Source organism: Pteropus medius, unplaced genomic scaffold, assembly GCF_902729225.1.
Source record: "Pteropus medius unplaced genomic scaffold, Ma_sr-lr_union100, whole genome shotgun sequence".
Lineage (NCBI taxonomy): Eukaryota > Metazoa > Chordata > Mammalia > Chiroptera > Pteropodidae > Pteropus > Pteropus medius.
This window is the reverse complement of record NW_024354499.1, coordinates 13,853,010-13,876,055: the sequence shown is the minus strand read 5'-3', so window position 1 is coordinate 13,876,055 and position 23,046 is coordinate 13,853,010. Positions and strand designations below refer to the sequence as shown.

The following is a 23,046-nucleotide window of genomic DNA, read 5'->3' as shown; positions in this document are numbered from 1 at the left end:
GACCTCTCTCTTGCACATGGGAAGAGTTAGACTGTAGCTGTCAGCAGAGGCCATTTGCTTTCATGTGGACACAGAAAGCAGGTCCTTATAGCTGCAGACAGGTCTTTAGTAAAATAGTTTTCAACCTTCAGCTTGCATCATAATCACCTTGAAAAACTGGTTGAGCCCTGCCCCCAAGTTTCTGATTCAGAGGTCTAGGGTGGGACCCAAGAATGTGTATTTCTAACAAGTTCCCCAGCTTAACAGCTGCTGCTGGTTTGAGAACTGCCCTTTGGGAACCACTGTTGTAGAAGGGAGCGGCGATGAGAGAGGAACGGAGAAGGGTGTTTTTGGTCGCCCTAGGCGGCTCTAGTCCCTAGTGTCTGTCCTTTTTAAGGGCTAGTCTCTATCCCAGAAGCTATCCCTGCCAACTTAGAATATATCCTTTTTCCTAAGCTAGCTATATGAGTTTTTGTCACTTTCAACTAAAAGTGTCTAACATCTCAAATAAGTTATAATAAAACTAAGTCTCTGTACACCAAGACCTGTCCATTTTCCTCTGTCTCCTGTAATTAGAGTAAGCATATGTCTAGATTTCTGTGGGAGTGTCCTGATTTACACTTGTCCTAGCATAGTGATCAGTGCCTGACCAGTGCCTCTTTTACTCTCAAAAATGGCCTGGTCATACAATAATTATGTGGCCTGCTTCCATCTATATTGGTTAGGATTACCACTCTCTACCCATTCTCTGTAGAAAGATACCCAGAAGTTGTCTCAGACTTCTCTTGTTGTCCCTTCATTCAGTTGCCTGCTAAGTCTTTGCAGTTCTACTTACGTAGAATCCCCTCCTTCTCTCCTGTCCTTGAACATACTGCTTTAGCTACAGTTCATCAGCTTTCTCTTCCAAATACCCTTTCTCCATAGCATACCAATTGCCAGATCCTGCTCTTGTCATGCTGTCTTAGGTCTTTGTACACAGTTTTCCCACTTCCTGGAATGCCTACCTGAATAGATGTACCTCAGGACATAGTTTAAGTACTCCATCCTCTGCAGAGCCTTCTGTGACGAGAACGACCACAAACCCCTCCCCTACCAGTCCTGAAACAATACCTTATACCCATTGTATAATTGTCTACTTTTATTCTGGACTCTCAGCTCCTTGCAAGCAGATTTACTCATTGTCGTAATCCTTGCGTCTCACTAGGTGGGTACTTAACTATGTTTCGGAATGAATGAATGAGGTTCCAAGAGAAGCTGTTTGTGTGTGCAGAGCATCACCCTCAGGGAAGCTGCTTCCCCAATACATCACCTAGCAATGCAGAGACAATCTCGTGGAGATGTTACACAGTCCGAGTTTTCTGCTTGGCACTTAAGCTCTATCATGGAACCACAGAGTAAGAGCAGTCTAATCTCTTCAACGTGATCCTACTTTCTTGTCAAAGTTTATACAACAGGATGGGGGCAGGAGGTGGTCTAGAGAAGAGAGATTTTCTTTCTCTCTCAGTGGCTAGCTGGACTTGTAATATGTTACTTGGGTGCTGCTGGTGTCCATGTTTGCTGATGTGGGATGAAGAAGAAGGAGCAACCTGTTGGTGTAGGAGAGAAGCAAAGCAGATCCTTGGAGAGATGGAGAGGAGAGCTGGAGAGACAGGACTACCCAGGTTTCCTACAGCCTCCTCATTCCTGCTTGTGGTAAGTGCCTAAGCCTACTTACATTCTTGGTGTGTGTTGGGAGGTGAGTTCCATGAAATACTCTTGAGCCCTTAAATGGGTCACCATTTGGCCTAAGCTAGCTCAACTAGCTTAGGGTTTGGGAATTGATAAACAAAATTGCTACTTTTATAGGCACAGGAAATAACCTTTATTATTAATCCTGTTAACGATATATAACAGACTATCCAGTTGTTAATGACATTTCACTTAGTTTGTATTTTTATATTTAACATAGCTTCAATTTCCAGATTTTTAAGAAAATAGGCACATGAAATAGCCTGTACTATTAATTCTGTTAATGATATATAACAGACTATCCATGTATTTTTATATTTAACATATCTTCAATTTCCAGATCTGTAAGAAAATATTTTACCTCTATTTAAAAGTTATGAAAAACTTACTATTGAAATTAATGCTAGATTGCCTGCTACAGGGAAGGAAGAGCCTGAGAGGAGGAAACCAAGTTTCTAGAGAGAAACAGATATGGGAGACAAACGTGTGTGTGTGTGTGTGTGTGTGTTTGTGTGTGAGAGAGAGCGAGAGAGAGAGAGAGAGAGAGAGATATTGAGAGAGACAGAGAGACAGAGATAGAGAGCTGACCTCATCATTTTCGTCACTTGAGTCCCCATATCTACTGTTGTGTCTCAATCCCACCTCCCTGTTTAAGGGTTTCTTTCATTTTGAATGGTTTAGGTTCCTATTATGCAGATATAGTTTACGGATCAAGACTTCTGTTATGACTAATGTCTAGATTACAATTCTATTACCATTTATCACTAAACTGTGATGGAGAGCATTGGCTTTGCAGTCAGAGGCCAAAATTTAAATTCCAGCTGTACCATACATAAGTTCTGTGATCTTGGACAATATAACCTACTTTAGTCTCTATTTCCTCATTTGCAAAATGAGAATAAAAATGATCTATACTTCTTAAGTTTTTGTGAAGATTTAAAATATAACGTCTGTAAAAAATGTAGTGCAACGCCTGACTAGGAGTACGAATTTGATCGATGTTAGCTGTCATTATCGCTGTGATGTAGGGCATCCACGTACTTTATCTGAAAGTGTTTCTGATATTTTGACAGCTGTTTCTTGACTTTTGATCCCTCAATTTCTTTTCTTTGTCTTCATCACCTATCACAAGATATTGAGTTATACGAATCAACTCACCCTTTCCTGAATTTCATCAAGAAATATTAAGCTGTTAACATATTCTGTTGTGGTCGTTGGAACAAATTCAAGTTTGTACTCTGCATCTTGTGCCTCAGAGATAATGGCATCCACTTTTTTCTTGCTTTGACGAGGAAGCATATGATTTAGCACCTAGGAAAGGAAAAGAAAATCTAAATCATAACTACTTGAATATTTCCATTTTATTATACATTTTAGATAAATCTTAACTGAACACCTGTTAAATCAGCAAGTGTTGGAAGCAGCAGTGTATATAAAGGAAATTTTTTCACATTAAATCACTGCTAGTCAAGTGAACCAACAGGAAGGGCAGGTCTTGAAGATCATTTCCAAACAAACTAGATTGCGTGGCTTATTAAAAAGTTTGTGCAAATTCTCTGATGTCTTCTAAGCACCCTTCCTGTCACTTTGACCTTTGTGGTGGGTATCGTGGTGCCCTCCCCAGCAACCATTCTTCTTCTTTCATGTTGGGTGGTAACCATGTGGTTTGGGAGAAACTGATCACTATCCCCTTCAGAAATAAAGATGGAGTCTAACTGATCACTATGCAAATAAGAGCCTGGCTTCCTTGTGCCAATGCGATTGGATAAGGGTAGACATCTAAGTTGACCCAATTAGATAGAGACCTTGGACTTCTGTTTAAGGCTGAGAGAGATATATGCTCAAAATCCTAATCTCTCTTTCTCACTCTGTATATGAACAAGGAAATAATTAGCCCATGAAGCTTGTGACAGGCCATACATAAACAAATTGTCACCATTGTACAAAACAGGTGGCAGGCTGAATTGACCTTGTAGGCCATAGCTTGCTAATCCTGTTCTATATCATTGTCTCTCTTGAGGTATTTGATAACGTATAGTTATATTCTGGCTCTAAAGAAGACCTGAAAGTTATTACAGAACAAATACAAATTTCCTCTGCTCTACAACTCACCAAAATATAATCAGATCTTTAGGGACAGTTTCAGATCAGGTAATGATTTCTTACACTTGATCTCAGTATCCTAGAATGAACCAGCATTCCAAATAGGACACTGAGCTGTCACAGTGCTCTCTCTTCTGCAGGAAGCCTTGAAATGCTCCAACAGAGGAAAAAGGAGGAGGAGTAAGAGGTGTCTGAGGCCTAAAGTCCCCTTTCTTCTCTCATCTGAAAGCTGACCATCCTTGGGACAGAAAGGAGAATATGGAACTTTTCCTAGAAATTAAAGATGCCCAGTAGAGTTATATTAATTTTAAATATCTGCAATGTTAGAAAATAAAGATCGTTTATTCACAGTTGAAAAAAGTCACAAAGCAATCATAGAGACCATAATTACAAATTGTCCCAGTTCATAGTTACCTCCAAGCATCGCAAAGGCGACGGAATTAGTTTTTCTTTTAGCAGCTTAGTGTCAATGAGCAGCAAGCCTACGTTTCTGGTGGGTTTTAGAGCTACAGCATCTTTGTGCTGCCTGTGATATTTCTCCAGTTGTTCACTAAAGAATCCAACATCTACATAAAAAAAATTCACATAGAGCATAAAATATATTATATTAGATTTTCAAGGATCATTATAAGATATATTAAAAATCACTGCATTAATAAATTTATATGTGTATTTTTAACATTATCCATGTGTAGGATTCTTTGCATAACTTTAAAATATTAATTCATAATGCTTTATATTTTTATTCTTATAAAAAATTAATATATAATAATTAAATGTATTTTAAAATAATAAGTAAATATGTTTTCTGGCTCCTATGAAGACATGGAAGATGAAAATAAGTTATAATTGTGTTAGGGGACCTAGCCTGGAATGGACTAGATTCCAGAGTCAGTTGGTTTGAATTTGGGCTTACTCTGAGGGTTTTCCTACATGGCACTGCAAAGTAAAGCATTTTGACGATATTAACAACAAAAGTTTGAGACACAAGAGATCAAGCACAGTTAAAGTTATCTCTTCCCTCTTCCCACCACCTCTCTGCCAACCTTGCTCCCACATCACGGTAAAGATCTTTGTCAATTTGCATCTGCCATGTGCTGTAGCTGCATTTCGATAATCTTCCTGTCTCTATTTTCTCTCTTATCCAATCTACCTGGAACCAGTGGAAGCCTGATTATCCTTGAATTCAGTTTAATCATACCATTGGTCAAAAACTGCTCTTTCTAATACACAAAGAATACTAAACTACTCTTCTTGTCTTTCAAAATCCTGTACCTTCTGGGCTTCTAAAATTTAGCTATTTCTAATTACTTCCTCCACCTGGGTCAGATTAATTTCCTTAGTGTTCCCTGTTCTTCTGCAACCCTTGTTCATCATCAAATGATGTGAAAATCCCCTGGTAAGGAAACCTGCATAACGTTGTTTAATCTACTATTTTCCAAACTTATTTGAACACAAAGTCTTTTTTCATGGCATCATGTAATTATCCTTTGAAATAGTGTTCCAAGGAATGCCAATTTGGGAAATACCAGTTTGGTCCAATACTCTCATTTTATACATACAGAAATTAAATCAATAAAGGTTATTGATCTAATAACCATGTCTCTTGTTGGCCTTGGTCATATGGCCAAAGGGAAGCAAAAGAGAACAGCTGACAGGAGAGAAATAAGATTTATTTTATATCTCTTTTCGAGATAGAGAGGCAGTAGGTATAATAGGCACACAAGCCTTCAAGTCAGAGAAAAGTATTTCTAAACCCCTTACCAGCTGTGTAATTTTCCAGTTTCCTTATCTCTATATATCTCCATTTCTTTATCTGTAAAATGAGAATACTAATACTCATTTCATAGAACTGTGAGGATTAGATATGATAGTACCTATCATAAGTGCCCAGAAAGCATAAAAATTATTAGTAAATACTGACATTTATAGGAATTTAGTGGTAAGATATGTTTGAATACATCAGGAAGCCAGAATCTGTCCCTCGATCATCTTCCCAGAGGCTAGTCGGGGGAATTGTGGCTCAAAGTTCAATTAAACTGACATTTATTCATTATCTGTAATATGTGCTAGGCAATGTTATAGTAGTTTGAGGGAATATGATAACAGGCAAGGCGTGGTATCCAAGGGGCAAAGCTACCTTCTATTAACCTCGGGCAAAGAGGTTTAAGAAGGACCGAGAAGTTCCAAAAGAGGAGCATTTAGGAGTCCAGGCCAATGAACTCCGAAGTCCCAGCCAACAAACACTTAATACTCGTGAGACTCTGGTTCCAGGGTTGGGACAGGATTGACAAGCCAGGGCAGAACTAGATTAAGCACCACCTGGGAGTCTGGTGACCTCATCCTGATGGGACCTTGCTGAGGGATTAAAGTTATCCAATGAGAGGAATGTGGTAGCAGGAGACTAGGAGGCCTTGAGATTAAGTCTATGAGTAGAGGATCTAAGTGATTAGAATTAGTGCTGGTTCATGAGACAAATATCAAAGTAATCATTTCTGCATACAAGAAAATAAAGCAATAAAAACAGTTCATGAAATAAAGCATATATGAATGGTATGCTTCACATTTTAAAACAGTAATAACAAATAATATAAACTTAATTTTCATAATCATCTGGGAACTTCTTTGTCTGAAATTTCACTTGGATATTATAAATAATTTTTTTGGTTAAAGATAATAAGTCCAATAAAATCCTTTCCCCTTGGGAAATTTTATGACTAATTTTATGACTAAGAGTTGTCGATTCACACTCACCAGGTTGTAATATAACTGCAGAAATAAAAAGTAACTTAAATTGCTGAAATAGAAAAACACTTATGTAAACATTATTTAAAGGAATCTGTGGAGGTAACCATTGCTTTCAACTCTTTCCCATATGCACGCTAAATAGTCTTAGTACTAATACAACCTCACACTAAAAGATAAGTCATTAGGGAGGAATTGCTTCCCATAATCTTCTGAAATAAAACATTAACACTGAGTAAGGCTAAAGAAAAAAGTAATTCCACAGAAAATAACCTAGAAATGAATAAACTCTTGCTTTTTGTCAGGCCAACTCTTTCAGGCTACCATTTCTGTCACCATTCACCACCAAGCAAACCTAGAAAACTATACACCTCAATATTCCCATCCAAAATGATTAGTAAGGAAAGTAGAAAACTTACCAGGTTCTTGAAGTTTAAGAGCTTGTAAATCAAGACTTTCATTTTCCTTGAAGAATATCTGAAACTTCTCAAATGTAGCTGCATATAATTGGGCAGATTCAAATGCTGCCTTTATGGTTTCCTAAATGTTATAAATAAACAGACAAAACTGTATTTTTCTTGAGCAGAATTCAGTTCAATGTAACTAAACAAACAAACAAGTACAAATGCCTTTTCTGTGCCCAACAATATGCTGTGACCTGGGGATACGTAAGTGAGGCAAGGTATTGTCCTTGATGTCAGGGAGCAGGTAATAGATCCTCTTACGAAATTAAAAAAAAAAAAAATCTTCAAATCTGACTTTTGAAGAATTGTTCCTTAAAGTTGAAAGAAAGCAGACTTGTAATTGTTTTAGGCCCATGGTGAACTTATACATCACTTATACATCACTAGTAAGCATACGGTAAGAGACAATGTCTGTTTTTTTCCCAAACTGCAAATTTTATGTCTCACTTTGTTTTTGAGCAAAGGCAAAAGTGTACAGTGTATCTACAAAACGACTTTCTTTGCTTACTATGAAATCCTCTGTACCGGCAAGTCTCTTATTCCAAAATGTCCGTCATAATTTACCCTAACAAAAACCTTTCTTTCACCAGTTTTAAACTTGGCTATAACCTCTAGTTCCCCACAGAGCTTTTTCAAAACGATACTTTCCAGTCATTTCAGTCCCTTTATTACCATACATACTATCCAAAATACTATGTCCATACATACTATCATAATTTGATGTCTATGGAAAGCATTAAGATATGTTTGTTGTTAGTTTTGGTCCTTGACTCCCTAGCTGCCCTCAACAGTCTTCCTTTGTGTTTCCTACCAAATCTTTTGCGAATGACTGCAATCTGCCCCAGGGGAAAACTAGAGACAATCAATGGAATTGCTCATTCCCAGCATATCCATGCTAGGGTAAGTGACTCAGTCATGCTTTATGGGATAGTGGCTAGTAGTAGAAAGTTTACTTACATAGAATAGCACACACCCTATATGGCTACATTTAATAATTTGTTCATTTATTTTCTTTTAATAGGCTCTTACATATTCTTGCATAATTTTTTTTGCTGTTTATTTCTTTACATTAAAAATTGAGAAGAAACTATGTCAATCTTATATCTCCTTTTAGCTGACTTAATAATGTCTCTGTTATGTGATCATACGGGCAATAGACGGAAACAAAATGGGAGGCCCATAAATGGGCCAACATGTTCAAAATATGATTTGAAATCTTTTTATTTTGAAATAGTTTCTGATTCACATAAAGTTACTGGAATAGTATAAAAAATACTGTATGTCTGTCACCTGAATTCCCTAAACTTTAATAACTTATCACACGTGATTTATTATTCTCTCTCTCTCTATATTTAATCTTACTCTGAACCATTTTGAGGACAGTTGAAGATATAAGAAACTTTTACCCCTAAATATTTCAGGGTGTATTTACTAAACACAAGGACATTTTCTTACATATCTGTGTAGTACAGTGACCTAAATCAGAATATTAACATTAATACTATTATCTAATTACAGACCATGTACAAATTTTTCCATTTGTCCCAATAATGTCCTTTTTAGCCAAAAATTTTTTTTTTTCTGGCTCACTATCCTATCCAAGATCATGTATATCATCTTGTCATATCTCTTTGGTTTCCTGTAATTTGGAACAATTCAATTTTTCTTTGTCTTTCATTTTTATGTGTGTTTTATGTGTGCTTAGATTCAATTATACATATCTGGCAGTAATACCACAGAAGTGATGTGTGCTTTCAGTGCATCTTGTAAGAAGGCATATAACATCAATCTGTCTCATTACTGGTGATGTAAACACATTAGTTAAGGTGGTATCTGTCAGTCTTCACCAGGGCAAAATTATTATTTCTCCCCTTGAAATCAATAAATATCTTATGCGGAGATAGTTTGCAACAATATCCTGTTTCTCATCACACTTTCACTTAGTCCTTTTAATATTCATTAGGGATTCCCGAGTGTTTCAATGATGGCTATTGTGTGTTTCTATGTATGTTTCATTTATGTTTTATTGTATCTCTTGCATTATAAAAGTGTTTCCTGTGCTATTTGGTGCACAGAAATTTATAACTCCTGACTCGACAGGATCACAGATCCTACTTTCTTATCATTTACATTTGCCTCCACACCACTATGCATCCCTTTATGTTAGCCTTTCTGCATCACTTTGTTATATATATCTCTCTTAAATACAACATATTATTTTGTCTTGTGAGCCACATTTAAAATCTTTTTTTTAGTAGGTGATTTGAACACATTCACATTTCATTATATTATTGATATATTTGGTCTCAACTTGGTTATATTATTTTTATGTGTTTTACAATTATTTGTGTGTCTTATTTTTCTATGTGGTGATTTTTTAAGTGCCATTAGCCGTCCATTCCCTTATTAACCTTTCATCATTTGATTTGATGATATTCTTTAATTCCCACATATTTCTTAAAATCAATCAGTAAATGTATTTCACTTTCCTCTTATACTCTCTCTGTTGTCTTTAGGCTGCATTATTTCTATTTCATTAGAACATATATTTATATTAGGCTCCTATCCTTGCTTCTACCTATGTTTTAGTCTTAGGTCTATAATAAAATATATTAAATAGTCACCATCAGTCTTTTTTTTAAATTGATTTGATTTTTTTAGAGCAGTTTTAGCTTCACAGCAAAATTGAGAGGAGAGTACAGAGATTTTCCATATACTCCCAGCTCCCACATATACATAAGGAGATTCCTTCTCAATTATCAACATTCCCCCCAGAGTGGTACGTTTGTTACAATCGAGGAAATTACGTCGTCGCTACATCAGATTCACCCAAAGTCCATAATTTACATTATGATTCTTTCGGTACATTATGGTTCCTTCAGTGTTGCACATTCTATGGGTCTGGACAAATGTACAATAACATGTACATCCATCATTATGAAATGTACAATGACATTCATCCATCATTATGAAATCTACCAGGACTTTTTAAAGAACCACTACCATTTAGAGATTAAGTAGCATTCAATTTAAAGATAAGAAATTAAGAAAATATATTACTCAATTTTTAAAATATCAGTTTCAGTAAAAGTAAATATACCTTTATTTGAAGGATAATTGTATGAAAATTCTTATCATCATCAAACACTGCTGATAAGCTGGGACCAAATCCACAAGTTTTTTCTTCAAGTTTGTTGTTAATGTAAGGGCTGGTGAAAGCATCAAAATATGCATCAGGTACGAGATTAGGAACTGATAACACAGTGTTTTGAAATTGATTGATTGCACTGGAAATACCATCCTGTTAGAGAGGAAAGCAAACATAAATGTAAACACATACATGGTTATATTTATGAATATTTTTTAAGTTTCTGAAATGCTAAAATAAATAAGAATAACTCATTTAACCAATGTCAGATACTGTGTTGATTTTCAGTATATGATAGATTAGAAAACACAGCCCCTATCTTCAGAAAATATATTTCTAATTGAGAGAGAGGCAGATAAAAAATTTAAAAAACATTATGATGAGTTCTATATTTTACGTTTGAACAAAACACAGAAACGTCATAAGGGAATGCAGGCCAAAGTATGACGAAGAGAATCAGGGATAATTTAAAGGGCGAGTTAAAAGTGTATATTCTTTGAGAAGTAATTTCCTTTCTAGAAATTTATCCTCAAAGAAAAAATTAGATATGTAAATAAAGATTCATGTGCAAAGACACTCACTGCAGCATTACTTACAATAAAAACCGATTAGAGAAATACTTAAGTGTTCAAAAATAGGGGTATGGTTATGATAAATTTATACAGTAGAAAATTAGGCACTTCTTGAACATGGCGTCTCCCAAGATTGATTAATGACACAGGGAAAAGCTTATGATATCATGGTAAGTTAGAGAGAGAGAGAGGGAGCGCACACACGTGAGTGAGCAGGATAAAACTGGTCCGTAATAGCCCATTTTAATAATAGAATTTAAAATCTCATAGTAAGTTAGGTGTGTTGGTGTATCAGTAAAACAAGATTAAAAAAATATATGAATGTTAAAGGATCATTTCTATTTCTGGCACATGGAATTATAGATGATTTTAATCTTTTTTGTGTTTTTCAAATTCACTTCAATGAGCATGACCTAATTTATAATTTATAAATACAAAATCTAATTAGAGAAAATAAGATAAATAAAAGGTACTTCTTGAAATATGTCTTAAGAGACGAGCAGGGGCTTATCAAGCGTACAAGACAGGAGTACGATCTTTGTAAGTCATTGTGTGTGCGAGGCCTGAGGGACTGGCCGTTTTAAGCACCTTGTCATTTAGGTGCTGAAGCATAAGTGCCAAGTGTGGAGAAACAGGACATGATGCAGCTGGCCCCCTTGTGAAAGGCCTTGCATGTGATGCTGGGTTCCAGTGTTAGCTTGAAAGTCTCTAGTCCATCCTAACAAGTAAAAATCTAAATAGACTAAAAAATCAACAATTCTTTTTAGATCCACAAGAGAGGCGAATACACAGGGCAAACCACAGCCTCCAAGATTGGAGAGATAGACAGGTGAATACAGGGAGTCACGGCCTTTGAGAACACAGACTCATGAACAGAAACCACCATGGGAGGGAACCAGTGCCAGGGCAAGAAAATCTAAGCTGTAATTGATGAATTGCTGGAGGCTCAGTATGAATAACTCAGAGTTAAAAACTCCAAGGGAACACAGCCATAGGGGACCCCTATAATATTGTGAGATTTACCTCCAGGTTCCCATAGCAGGGGGAGGGGAAAAGGAACCATTTGAAATATTCCAGTGCACTGTGTTCTTAACAAAGCCCGCCCTCAGACTGTGACCAGGGACATTCCTGAGGATAAAAGGGTCCTAACATCAAGTAAATTTGGGAATAAAGGTTGGGTTAAACAAAGTTAAATAGGATTCTTCTCTAGATCTGCTAAACAGTATTTTTCATATTTTAAAAAATGCAAATGCATATCACAACCCCTTTCTCCTAGAATGCCTATCAACATCATAGAGTATCTTTTGAAAAATGCTACTATAGTCAATGGAGAAATTTTAATTTGAAGTGACATAATCAGATTTGCCTATGAAATAATGTAAAAAATACATTAGAAAGAAAAGAGGCAGGCAGATAAGAACAGACAATTGCAGCAGGCCAGGTGAGAGACGATGAGGTTCCCCTCCAGAGGAGCTGCAAGTGGGGGTCAACACACAGGACTCGGTGACTTGATCTCGAAGAGGTAGGGAAGAAACAAAGATGTCTCCTGATTGCTGGCTTGGGCATCTGGATAAAGTCTTTCATTAAGATGAAGACATGGAAGAAGGAGGAAGTTTTGGAAGAAGCTAATAAGCTTAATTTTCTTTTGGTGAGCTAGAGTTAATCGGATCTGAGCTTGAAGCTTAGAAGAACAGTACTGGATGGAAACATATATTTATAAATCTCCATTCTAGAAGTGGTAGTTAGAACAATGGGCATAGGTATAAATATCCATGAAGAGTATACAGCATATGAAGAAAAAGGAGTCCTTCAAGGAAGCAACAATCAAAGGTCAGACAAAAAAGAGACTCTGAGAAAGAGAACCAAAATGGAAAAAAATGTTGGTATAGGAGTAAAACCAAGAGAAATTAAACTATTGGGGGAGTCCATTTCCAGAGGTGGAGGCAGTAAATGGAGTCAAACACAGCAGGAAAAAAATTGAAAAATATTAGATCAGGTATTAGGAAGCCATAGGTAACCCAAGCAAGAACAATGTAAGATGTCAAGACTTAGGTATATTTTCCTTTAGACTAAGCTCCATATTTGTGTGTGTGTGTGTTTGGAAAACTAAATAGGAATGCATGTTAAGGTTAATGACCAAAATAATAGTGAGAAAAATTAGAAAATTCATGAGTGACAGTCCTGTTTATACTGTAGTTGACTAATTTGGAGTTACATGAAGTACGATCTTATGTATGTTGTGAACACTTGTACATGCTGATTGTGCCCAGAGCTTGACCTACAACTTTACATGTAAAAATTAAAAATACCATGTGGGGAGTAGGGTCGTATAGTAGGAAATAGGGAAGGTGTCAAGGTTTCCCAGGCCTGTCACTTGAGGCTAAAGGAGAACAGCCAGCTGTTGTTGGAGAGCATCTTCTTGAGTCAGCTGCTTCACAAGGGCACCTGCCTTCCAGGTGAAGGACAGGAATCTTCTAGCCAGAAGGAAACATAAAAGTCCAGTGCCTCTTGGTGTGGAAGTTCCTTAGTGAGGCTCCAACCACAGAGAACTCAGTAGTCTGCTTGTCCTTGTAAATATTCTAAAATAGCCCATCTGATAAGTTACAGAATCATAGACTGCTGGGATTGGAAGTAACCTTAAAACTCATCTGCTTTCTCATCTTACAGATGCATAAACTTAACCCCAGAGAGGTAAGTGGTTTCCCAAAGCCAAAGAGCTTATTAATTGTAAAGCGAAGTTTAGAATCTAGAGAGCCTGATTACTAGTGTTTTTGTGCCACAATATGCCAGCCAACAACAGAAAATATAGACTCCAATTGGTTTACTAATTTCTGCATGTACACAAATGTGGAAGGCAGAATTCCACAATGGCTCCAAGATTCCCTCCCTCTGGTGTACACGCCCTGTTAGCCCCCTCCTCCTGAGTATGGGGAGGGGGGCTGTGAATATGATGGGCTGCCACTCCCATGATTAGGTTACATTATACGGGACATTGAAGAGATTTTGCAGATATAATTAAGGGCTCAAATCAGTTATTTGACATTGAGTTCATCAAAAAAGTGATTATATGAGTAGACCTGACTGAATCAAGTGAAAGCCATTAAAGGAGGGATTGGGCCCTTCCAGAAGGAGATTCTCCAGTTGGTCTTGAAGAAACAAAGACCCATATTGTAAACTGCTAACAGAATTGGCCACAAGGCAAGAAGCTACAGGTGCTTTCTAGGATCAGAGGGTGGCCTCCAGCTGACAATGCTCAAGAAAACAGGGACTTCAGCCTTACAGCTGCATAAAGAGAAATTTTTCCAACCACCTGAGGAAACTTGGAAGTGGGTCCTTTTCCAGGTAACCTGTGAGGAGACCTCATCCCAGCCAATGCCTGAAAGATGCTTCGAGGGGCCCTGAGGCAGAGGGTGAGCTAAACAGTGTCCAGACTCCTGACTCACAGAAACTGTGAGATAGTAAATGATTGTTTTTTTAAGCTGACAAATTTGTGGTAATTTATTACATAGCAATAGATAGCTAAACAACATTTTCTTAGATGCAGCATACTTAAAATGATTTCCAAAAATAGTACTTATAACAGTGATTTCTTGGGCTCATATTGAGAGAGGCCTATAATCAATTCTAAATTTTGTATAGAATATATTCTCTTGTTGGTATCCCTACCAAGCCCCTGATACGTCCCAAGTTAAAGGAAATTTGCTAAACTGTAGATAGTTTTTATGCAGACGTAATACTGTGCACAGAACAAAGCTTTCTCTTTTTCTAATGATCATTTTGGAGGAGTGACAACAGCAACACTGCCAATCATTTGATAGTAAACAGTTGCTTCATTTACCAAAAAAGTGCTTATATATGGATGGTACATGAAGAAACACACACCAGAAAGTCCTCCACAGAAGGCTCGAAGAGTAGTGACTGGACTGTCAAAATCAGTTCTGTGAGGAACATGGGGATGAGAGATTCATCGTCTTCCTGCTTTTCCGTCACAGAGGGCCCCTGGAATGAGCACATTTGCAGTGTTATAAAGATACGAGTATCAGAGTGTTAAACAGAAGATCTCTGTATTATTACAAGAGGCACATAAACTTAAGCTTAGACAATTAGTTGATTTTATAATGTTGGCATGCCTTTCAAAGATTATTACCATAGAAATTTAAAAGCAAAGACAGATATTGAAAAACTGCATAACAATGTAAAACATCGCTCTTTGAAAAAACACTATAAATAAAATGGAAAGGCAAGCAACAAACTGGAAAAATGTATCAGTGACGTATATAGCAGATAGGAGGTTGATAATATATAAATAGAAATATACTTGATATACTCAATAGAACTATATAATCATAATTAATAATTAATACATAAGTAGAAATGTACTTAAAGAGAAAAACAGGCCAAGGGCATAATCTGACATTTCTTAAAAGGAATATACAAAGGATTAATCAACCCTCTCCTCTTTCTCTTCCTCGAGATAGTTTATTCATTAATAACATTTATTATTTACTGTGTGTCAGGGAGTGCTAAGCAGTCATATAAATTCCACACCAACCATATGTGGCTGGTATCATTGTTAATCTCATGAGAAAACAGAATCTGAAAAAGGTAAGACATTTCATCCAGGACACACTGGTAAGTAAGAGGCAGACACAGATCTTTCTGATTACCACACCTATGTTCTTATCCCTGCACTGGGGCAGCAATAAAAGAACTATAACATTAAAAAGCGGTGATATATTACTTTACATCCATCAGATTGACAAAAGTAAAAATGAATGATACTATCTAGTGTGTATGTGGGTAAATGCTCATTATCAAACATTGCTAGGAAGGTTGTAAATTGACACAAAACTTTCTGGACAGTTATGCATCAAAGCCTTAGCGAGTGAACATATTTCTGACCGAACAATTCCACAGCTAAGAATCTCTTCTAAGGGGAAGAATCAGAGATGTGTGAAAAATGTACAGACAAGAATGTTCTTTGCATCAGCATTTGTAGTAGTGAGAAAGTGATCAATATTAGAAAATTATTTATTGTTATTTACAAGATGTATAGCACATTTCTATGTGAGAATATTATATGATATTGACTTGGGAGATTTTTCATAACATATTGCTAAATAGAAAAAGCAGGTGATAAAGCATTAAGTAAAGTATAATATCCATTTTCCCCTTGGAAATAGTTATCTTCAGAGAGCAGAGGATGCTTTTCTATGTATATTTCTGTGTTTTTCAAATTTTCTGCTCTAAGCATATATTACTTTTATAATTAGAAAAATAAATATTACTTTTTAAATGTGATAGTATTTAGAAAAAGGAGGAATTGAGAATATGGGTGGAGAAGAAGTAATGAAAAGGAGTATGCAACTAAAATTCATCTTTTGGATTAAAAGGAAACTATAGCAAAGAACATTAGTCCTTAAACTGCATAGTTGGGTTTCCTGGGAAGGAAGTTAAAATATGGAGGTTAAGAAGCTAGCTAATACCAGGTAAGCATGTTTTGCAATGTTTTTAGGTATCCAGCATGAAGCTATTATCCAGATTGGAGTCAGGGAAAGCTTATTGGGAAATGTGGATATGAGATAATATGATTTCTCTTAGCTATGCTAGAATACACAGTCAAATTTGTATCCCTACATCTCAAACATCTCAAATTACTCTGTGTTTCTAAGATGACCTTCCTCCCAAGAGGCAATCCAGTCAAAGCACAAAGGCTTGCTTCCATGATTTGCTTCTTCTAACCTCTAAACCATTGCTTATCTCTTCCATTTATACCACCTTCCCTGCTTCTCTCTGCCAGTTAATGCCCATAATGACCCCAAACTACAAGTTTTTTGGGAACGAGGATCCTATTTATGCTTTTCATCACTACATACCCAACACCCAATGTACGGATTGGTACACCCAATGATAGGATGGGTACTTAAGAAATAATTGTCAAATGAACACATAAATAATCTTTAGCAAATTCCTATGAGAGAGACAGCAACATTTAGCACAGTGGATGCTTTATTATTAGATATTTGTTGGTATGCTGATTGTCATTCTGCCATTTCATATGCATATAGTAGGCTTTGATTATACCGTGAAATTCTCTAGCATTTCTCCCATTTTTTCAGTACACAGAAAATAGCATAATCCATAGTGCACAGTAAGCACCCAATAAATGCTAACCAATGAATTTTCTTAATTTTTGTCTGAATATACCTTTTTATCAGTGACTTCAGACTTCTCTTCAGTAATCCATTTCTGAATGACATTTGCTGAAGGTGTTCGTTTCAGCTTGTCAGTGAGATAATTCAAAAGAGAGTTAACAGAATTTACTGTTAGGACGTGCATTGTGTTCTCAATTAGATAGTCATTTAGACGAATAAAGCTTGAAAAGAAAAAAATACAGCTTCAGTTTTCTATATTCACTACATATTTTTGAAAGTGACTCTAAAGCAAATATTTCAAATTTAAAATATCATAATTTCTCTTTTAATTTCCATTTATATTACAGTATCAGAGATTTATTGTCCAGAAAAGTTGTTCTTGGACATTTTTCATTTTAAAAAACAAGTATATTCAAATATATAGCATCAATTTAGTTAGGTGTTCTAACTATTCAATAGGATATTAGTGAGCAATATATTTGTTAAGGAAAAAGCACCTAGCTCATCCAGACAAAAGGGCCATAAGATTTTTTAAAGATGCTTTAAAAAAGAAATCATTAAATATACATTATCTATAACTTACATTCTAAAGGTAACTGTGTGACATATTTGCTATTGGATAAATGTCCTTTTATGGCAATTACTAACCCAAAGATGCACATTTTATGTTTCCTTACTCGAGGGCTTAGAATGCAGGCTGAGTCAGCAAGACACTTAAAATAACCATTTATTCTGGTTAAGTGGAGCCCAAGGAGCCTCTGGTACCTGTAGGCTTACAAATGGCGGCCTTAGGGACTGCTTCACTGACTTCTGTTGTGACACAGACATTATCATCATATTATCTCATATATAAACTGATGCACCATTAAGATTTATTAAATAGACAGCTGTAAAAGTTGAGCTAAGTTAATGAGCACTGAGTAACAATAATCAGTGTTTCATACTGCCACAAACATTTCAGGTAATGCTTGGCAATTTTGTTTGCAAGAGTTATCTGCAGTAATGAGGCTTTAGAATGTGGGGCAATGAAGCTGTGTACAAATCTCTGTGTGCCTGATTTCTTATCTATCCTACTCCAGGCGGAGCTAGAGGGAAACAAAGCTGTAGAGATCAAAGAGGAGTTCTTGGCCTTGGACATGCCCTCCACTCTCCACCAGCTCACCATTCCCAGCAGCTGCTTTCTTTGCTGGGGGGCAGGGTGGGGTGGGGTGGGCACTGGAGGGGCAGGCTTCCGGGGTATGCATTCAGGTTACCATATCCTCTAAATCCCTCATCACTATTAGTGAATTCTACGATAAAGGCTTTAACTTTTAACAAAACTTGAGAATGATGGATGCCCCAATTTTTCTTAAAAAAAAGAATGATCACTTACCATGTCAGCCTTACACAGTGATGCCTTTTGCTGGCCTGCTCTGTGTATGTCATTTTCTCAGAGTCTGCATAAGCAGACAAGTCCAAGAGACCTCCACTCTCTGGCACTTTACCGTAATCTAAGAATAGCAGAAGACAACATCAAGAATTATTATGTAAAAATTCCATTTTTTCCAATATGGATTAAAAGACAAGTAAAATTCTTCAAAAACAACAAAATACCTTGGTACATGAGGTATTTCAAACTCTAGAAAACACTCCAGTTATCTAAAGAATTTCACATCAAAGAATTTCAACTCAACAAAAGACTGTAGACAGTTTATTGACATTCTTTTTAACAGGATTCAATCGGTGTGCCGTGCCATCTCTTCCCCAGAAACATATTTACCCTCATTTTCCACCTGCATTTTAGTTTTTTTTTAAAGTCCATGCCAGGTGGGGCCAAGCCTGAGATCCACTCAGTCCCTTAATTTTAACAAACCTATTGCTTGTTCTTGTAGGTTGGACATGTCTTTAAGCACAGAGGCTCTGAGTCCACTATAAAATGCTTGTGAAATAAAGATTCTGTAACCAATTTAGAAATACTATACACGAACAGGGGTAATGCAAGGAAAATGCACTATTGACTGTTTTTGTTCTTTTAAAATATACATTGAATTTATAATCTAGCAAGCAAGTTTGGAAGAATTGAAAAAACAGGATAATTATTTAAACTTAAGAAAAGTAAAAAATTAATATTTTAAAAAGCCATCGCTTCTGACCTATTAAAGTTTTTTCCCCTTCCTACCCTCATACATACACTCATCAGGAATAAATCCTGCAGCACGCAGAGAAATGAGACATGCCTTCCTGACCACGCCTTTTGCCTCATTTCGAAATTCTTCTAGGCGCTGGGTCACCTAAGACATTAACGAGATGTATAGTTAGTGGTACTAAAGTAGCAATAATAGAAAAAAATCTTGAAACTAATAGACAAAATTCTTTACCTCTGCCAGCCGTATGACTTGTGTGGCCTTAAATTCTTGCAGGGTGTAGGTGTGACCTTTTTCAATATGACAAAGCCCCATAAAACTCAATTGATAACACAGTTCATTTATTTTAAGAAGAGCTGGTCGCAAATACTAAAAGAAAATAGGAATATATCGTTATTTAGTTAAAAAACCCATCTTTTAAAAGTATAAAGGTATTTGGAAAGCGAGGATGTTTATTAAGAAAAATAAATAGCTATGTGAACTTTAGCCACAACTACGAGTGCATATATTAAACAGGAACACTTCTGAAATGTTGTTCTAAATTTACTCTTTGAATTACCAGATTTCATTTGTCTAAATTTCTTTCTTTTCATTTTGAATATGTCTTTTAGCTATGAAATTGAGGGCAAGGAACAGAGTACTTGGCAAATCTTAAATTTCACTAGATTCTTCCAATGGCTACTAAAAGATTCTTGGTGTCACCTTTAAGACTACAATGTCTAGTCACTATGATAATGGAGGGGCTCATCTATTGATCTAAGAGGCTATGACATAGAACAGAGACAAATTTAACTTTAAATTTCCAGTGGGTATAAAGTTGCTGAAAAGAAAATTCGGTCACTATTAAAAACCTGTCTTGCAAGGTGAGCTGGAGAATAGTGGATGTATTTGTGAAATTCTGCTATATTATATTAACTTAATGTTCTCCATACCACCATCATAAATGAGTTGTAGGCTGTTGGCTTCAAAAGCACATGTTCTAAGAATATTCCAAGGCCATTCATTCTGACTTCTAATCTAATCAAAGGAAGAGCAGTTACATTATCTAAAGTTAACATTAATTTATTTATGTAGGACACTGGTTTATGTGTTCTATACTTTTCTAGGAGCTTCCAAAATAGGACAAACAACAGTTATATAGACCAGTTAGTGCTTTATTAATTCTACATACAAATAAAGGGAAGGTATAATTAGTAGAGTCCTAAATGAAGACAATTTTGTGAGAAAACACCTAGGAAGTCATATAGTTTTTAAGGTTAATCTCATAGGGAAATTTGCGTAATAAAAAGGAAGCAAAAGTTTAGAGGCTGAGTCTGTGAAATGAAATAAGATACTAAATAAACTAACTTGAGTATAAGAGTAAGGATGGGGCAGTGAAACAAGAAAGTTCAGAGTACTCTGGAGACAGTCCTTGAAACAAAAATATAAGTTCCATTCAGTAAAGGAATCCAAGTTCTAAAGCAGAACTGACATTGATGGTCTTCTAAAAAGTGAGAGTTTGACAGTAGGGAATTTTTTGGAAGAAAAAATATATAACCTAAGAAATTACTTTAGCTTAACCTAAACATCTGGCTGTCCGCATAAAGGACAGATGTGAAAGCTGTTATGAATAGAAAAGAGATTAAAGGTGTTTTGTACCCCTCCGAGTTGTTTCTGCTGTTAGTAAATTTCAGACGGATCTGGATTAAGTGGTTCACTTTTGGGCTGTTATATTAACAGTGCCCATTGAAGGAGATATGGATTAAGCCCCATTTTAAGTTATTAACAGGACTGTAAGAGGAGAATTTGTCACCTTGATGGTGGTTTTTGATATGTAAAAGACTGCAGTAGCTATAATTTTTGCTGCCCAGGACACTTTCTCTGACCTACCTACAATTCTTCTGGAGATAGAATCCCTCTTTGTTTTGGAAAACTCATTCCCATGTGGTTTTGATAAGGATGACACCTCACTTTCTTTATCACAGGAATTAGGAATAGGCACATATCCAGCCTTATCTTATCAGAGTACTACTAGCTGTGCAGTGATTGGTTCAGGATTGGGCATGTAGCCAACCTGAGCCAAGAAGTGTTCTCTCCAGCATCTCTAGTAAGAGATATTCTCTTTTCATTAAAAGAGTCAGCAGTAACTAAAGCTACAAGTGGTGCTCATTCTAAGAGCCCAACAGAGAATGAAACAGAGACAGAAATATAGAACTGAAAGATGGAAAAAGGAAAAAATAAAGATAACAAGATATTATTTGAACTTCTATATTCATCCATGCATAAGGGTATTCATTCACGCCTTGAATTTCTTTATTACATGAGCGTTTGTTTGTTATTATTGTTGAAGCTCATTTAAATTGAATTTTTGTCAATTGCACTGGAAATAAGTGTCAATAATTCAGAGACGGAAAATCAATGTTATTCATCTGGGAATTGGTGACTAGGTCAGAAAGCCTATGAGGAAACATTAGAGACTTTGGAGGATAAGTGCAGAAAAGCGGCATATGCTATAAAAAAATCTATGAAAATCAGGGTCATGCAGAGGTGCTATTTTTGGTTAGAATGCAGGAACCCTTTAGATTTGCTAGTCTTGCTTTCACTATGGCATCAAACCTGTAATTTGCCTAACCCGAGTCATCAGAACATCTGGGTGCTCTGTATAATTTAGCACTTAGAGAACCCACTGGAGCTGTAGGTCTTGGCCCACTCAGAGGCTCTGGGCTCAAGTTTCTCATGTACATTTCTGACCTAGTACAGAAAGGGCTACAGCAAAAGGGACATTCCTTCATAAGTGGAGGAACAGTTATGTAAACCTATGAAATTAAGAGTGGTTTGTCTGCAAAGCAATGACTGACTAAAAATAAAAAATGAAAGGAACTTAATTACAAAGGGACATTCAAATTAAAACAAATGAGTGACAGTACTTGAATGAAAAATAACAAAATTGCCTGAAAGTAACACATACAACAAAATTACACATTATTAGAAACCTGCAAAATCATCAAGTATCTAGCAAGTTAAAATCATGTGCAACATTAGATAACATTGAAAAATTAATACTAAATATACACTTCAGTCCAGAGAAAAGTGAAACCTGGAAATGTAGGAGAGTAGAAGACACTTAAAAAAACTAGGCATAGTCCCAGATGGCTTCATTGATGAATTCCACCAAACATTTAAAAAATATTAATGCTAATGCTTCATAAACTCTTTCATAAAACGGAAGAGGGCATATTTCCCAGCTCATTCTATAAAGCCAGTATTATCCTGATAGCAGAACCAGACAAACATCCCAAGGGAACAAAAACAAAACTGTAGACCATCTTCCTTATGAATATACATATCCTCAACAAAATGCTAGCAAACCAAATCTAGAAATATATAAAAAGGATTATACACAATGACCAAATATGATTTATCCCAGAGATGCAAGGTTGGTTTAATATCTGAAAATCAATTATTGTCATAAATCATACCAATAGAATAAAGGGCAAAAATTACATGAAAATATCAATAGATGCAGAAAAAAGCATTTGACAGCATCATAATGGCTTCATGATAAAAACATTCAACAACTTGGAGTAGAAAGGAACTTCCTCATAACATCATACTTAAGCTTTCCCTCTAAGATCAGGAATAAGACAAGTATTTCTGCTCTACGACTTCTATTTAACAGAATGTTCTAATTAGGAATTTAGGCAAGAAAATGAAATACAAGCCATCTATATTGGAAAGGAGGAGTAAAACTGTATTTAGTTGTAGATAACATATACTTGTTTAGAGTATCTTAAGGAATACGCACATGTGTGCAAACACACACACACACACACACACACACACACACACACACACATACACACACAAACCTGACTATTAGAGTTAATAATTAATTCTGGAAGCCTTCAGGAAACAGGCTCTTTATAAAAAATAAGTTATATTGCTATATTTTAATTACAAAGGATTTTAATTACAAAGGAACATTCAAATTAATTACATATACTATTTATATATTCTATACATGTACTATATATAAAATAAAAAATCTAA

The 23,046-nt window shown here is 36.0% G+C and overlaps 1 protein-coding gene across 1 annotated transcript in view; it reads right to left on the bottom strand.

Annotated features, from left to right (window-relative positions):
• The window catches only part of DNAH6 (dynein axonemal heavy chain 6), a 236,789-nt gene that overhangs the window by 190,777 nt on the left and 22,966 nt on the right, over window positions 1-23,046 (bottom strand). The window contains exons 6-14 of the mRNA XM_039852518.1: window positions 19,252-19,386; window positions 19,065-19,164; window positions 18,267-18,384; window positions 16,947-17,115; window positions 14,622-14,738; window positions 10,120-10,320; window positions 6,975-7,095; window positions 4,225-4,376; window positions 2,866-3,018 (exon numbers count right to left, since the gene is read on the bottom strand). Of these exons, the coding sequence (XP_039708452.1) occupies window positions 2,866-3,018; window positions 4,225-4,376; window positions 6,975-7,095; window positions 10,120-10,320; window positions 14,622-14,738; window positions 16,947-17,115; window positions 18,267-18,384; window positions 19,065-19,164; window positions 19,252-19,386 (1,266 nt within the window). The remainder of the gene's footprint in view (window positions 1-2,865; window positions 3,019-4,224; window positions 4,377-6,974; window positions 7,096-10,119; window positions 10,321-14,621; window positions 14,739-16,946; window positions 17,116-18,266; window positions 18,385-19,064; window positions 19,165-19,251; window positions 19,387-23,046) is intronic.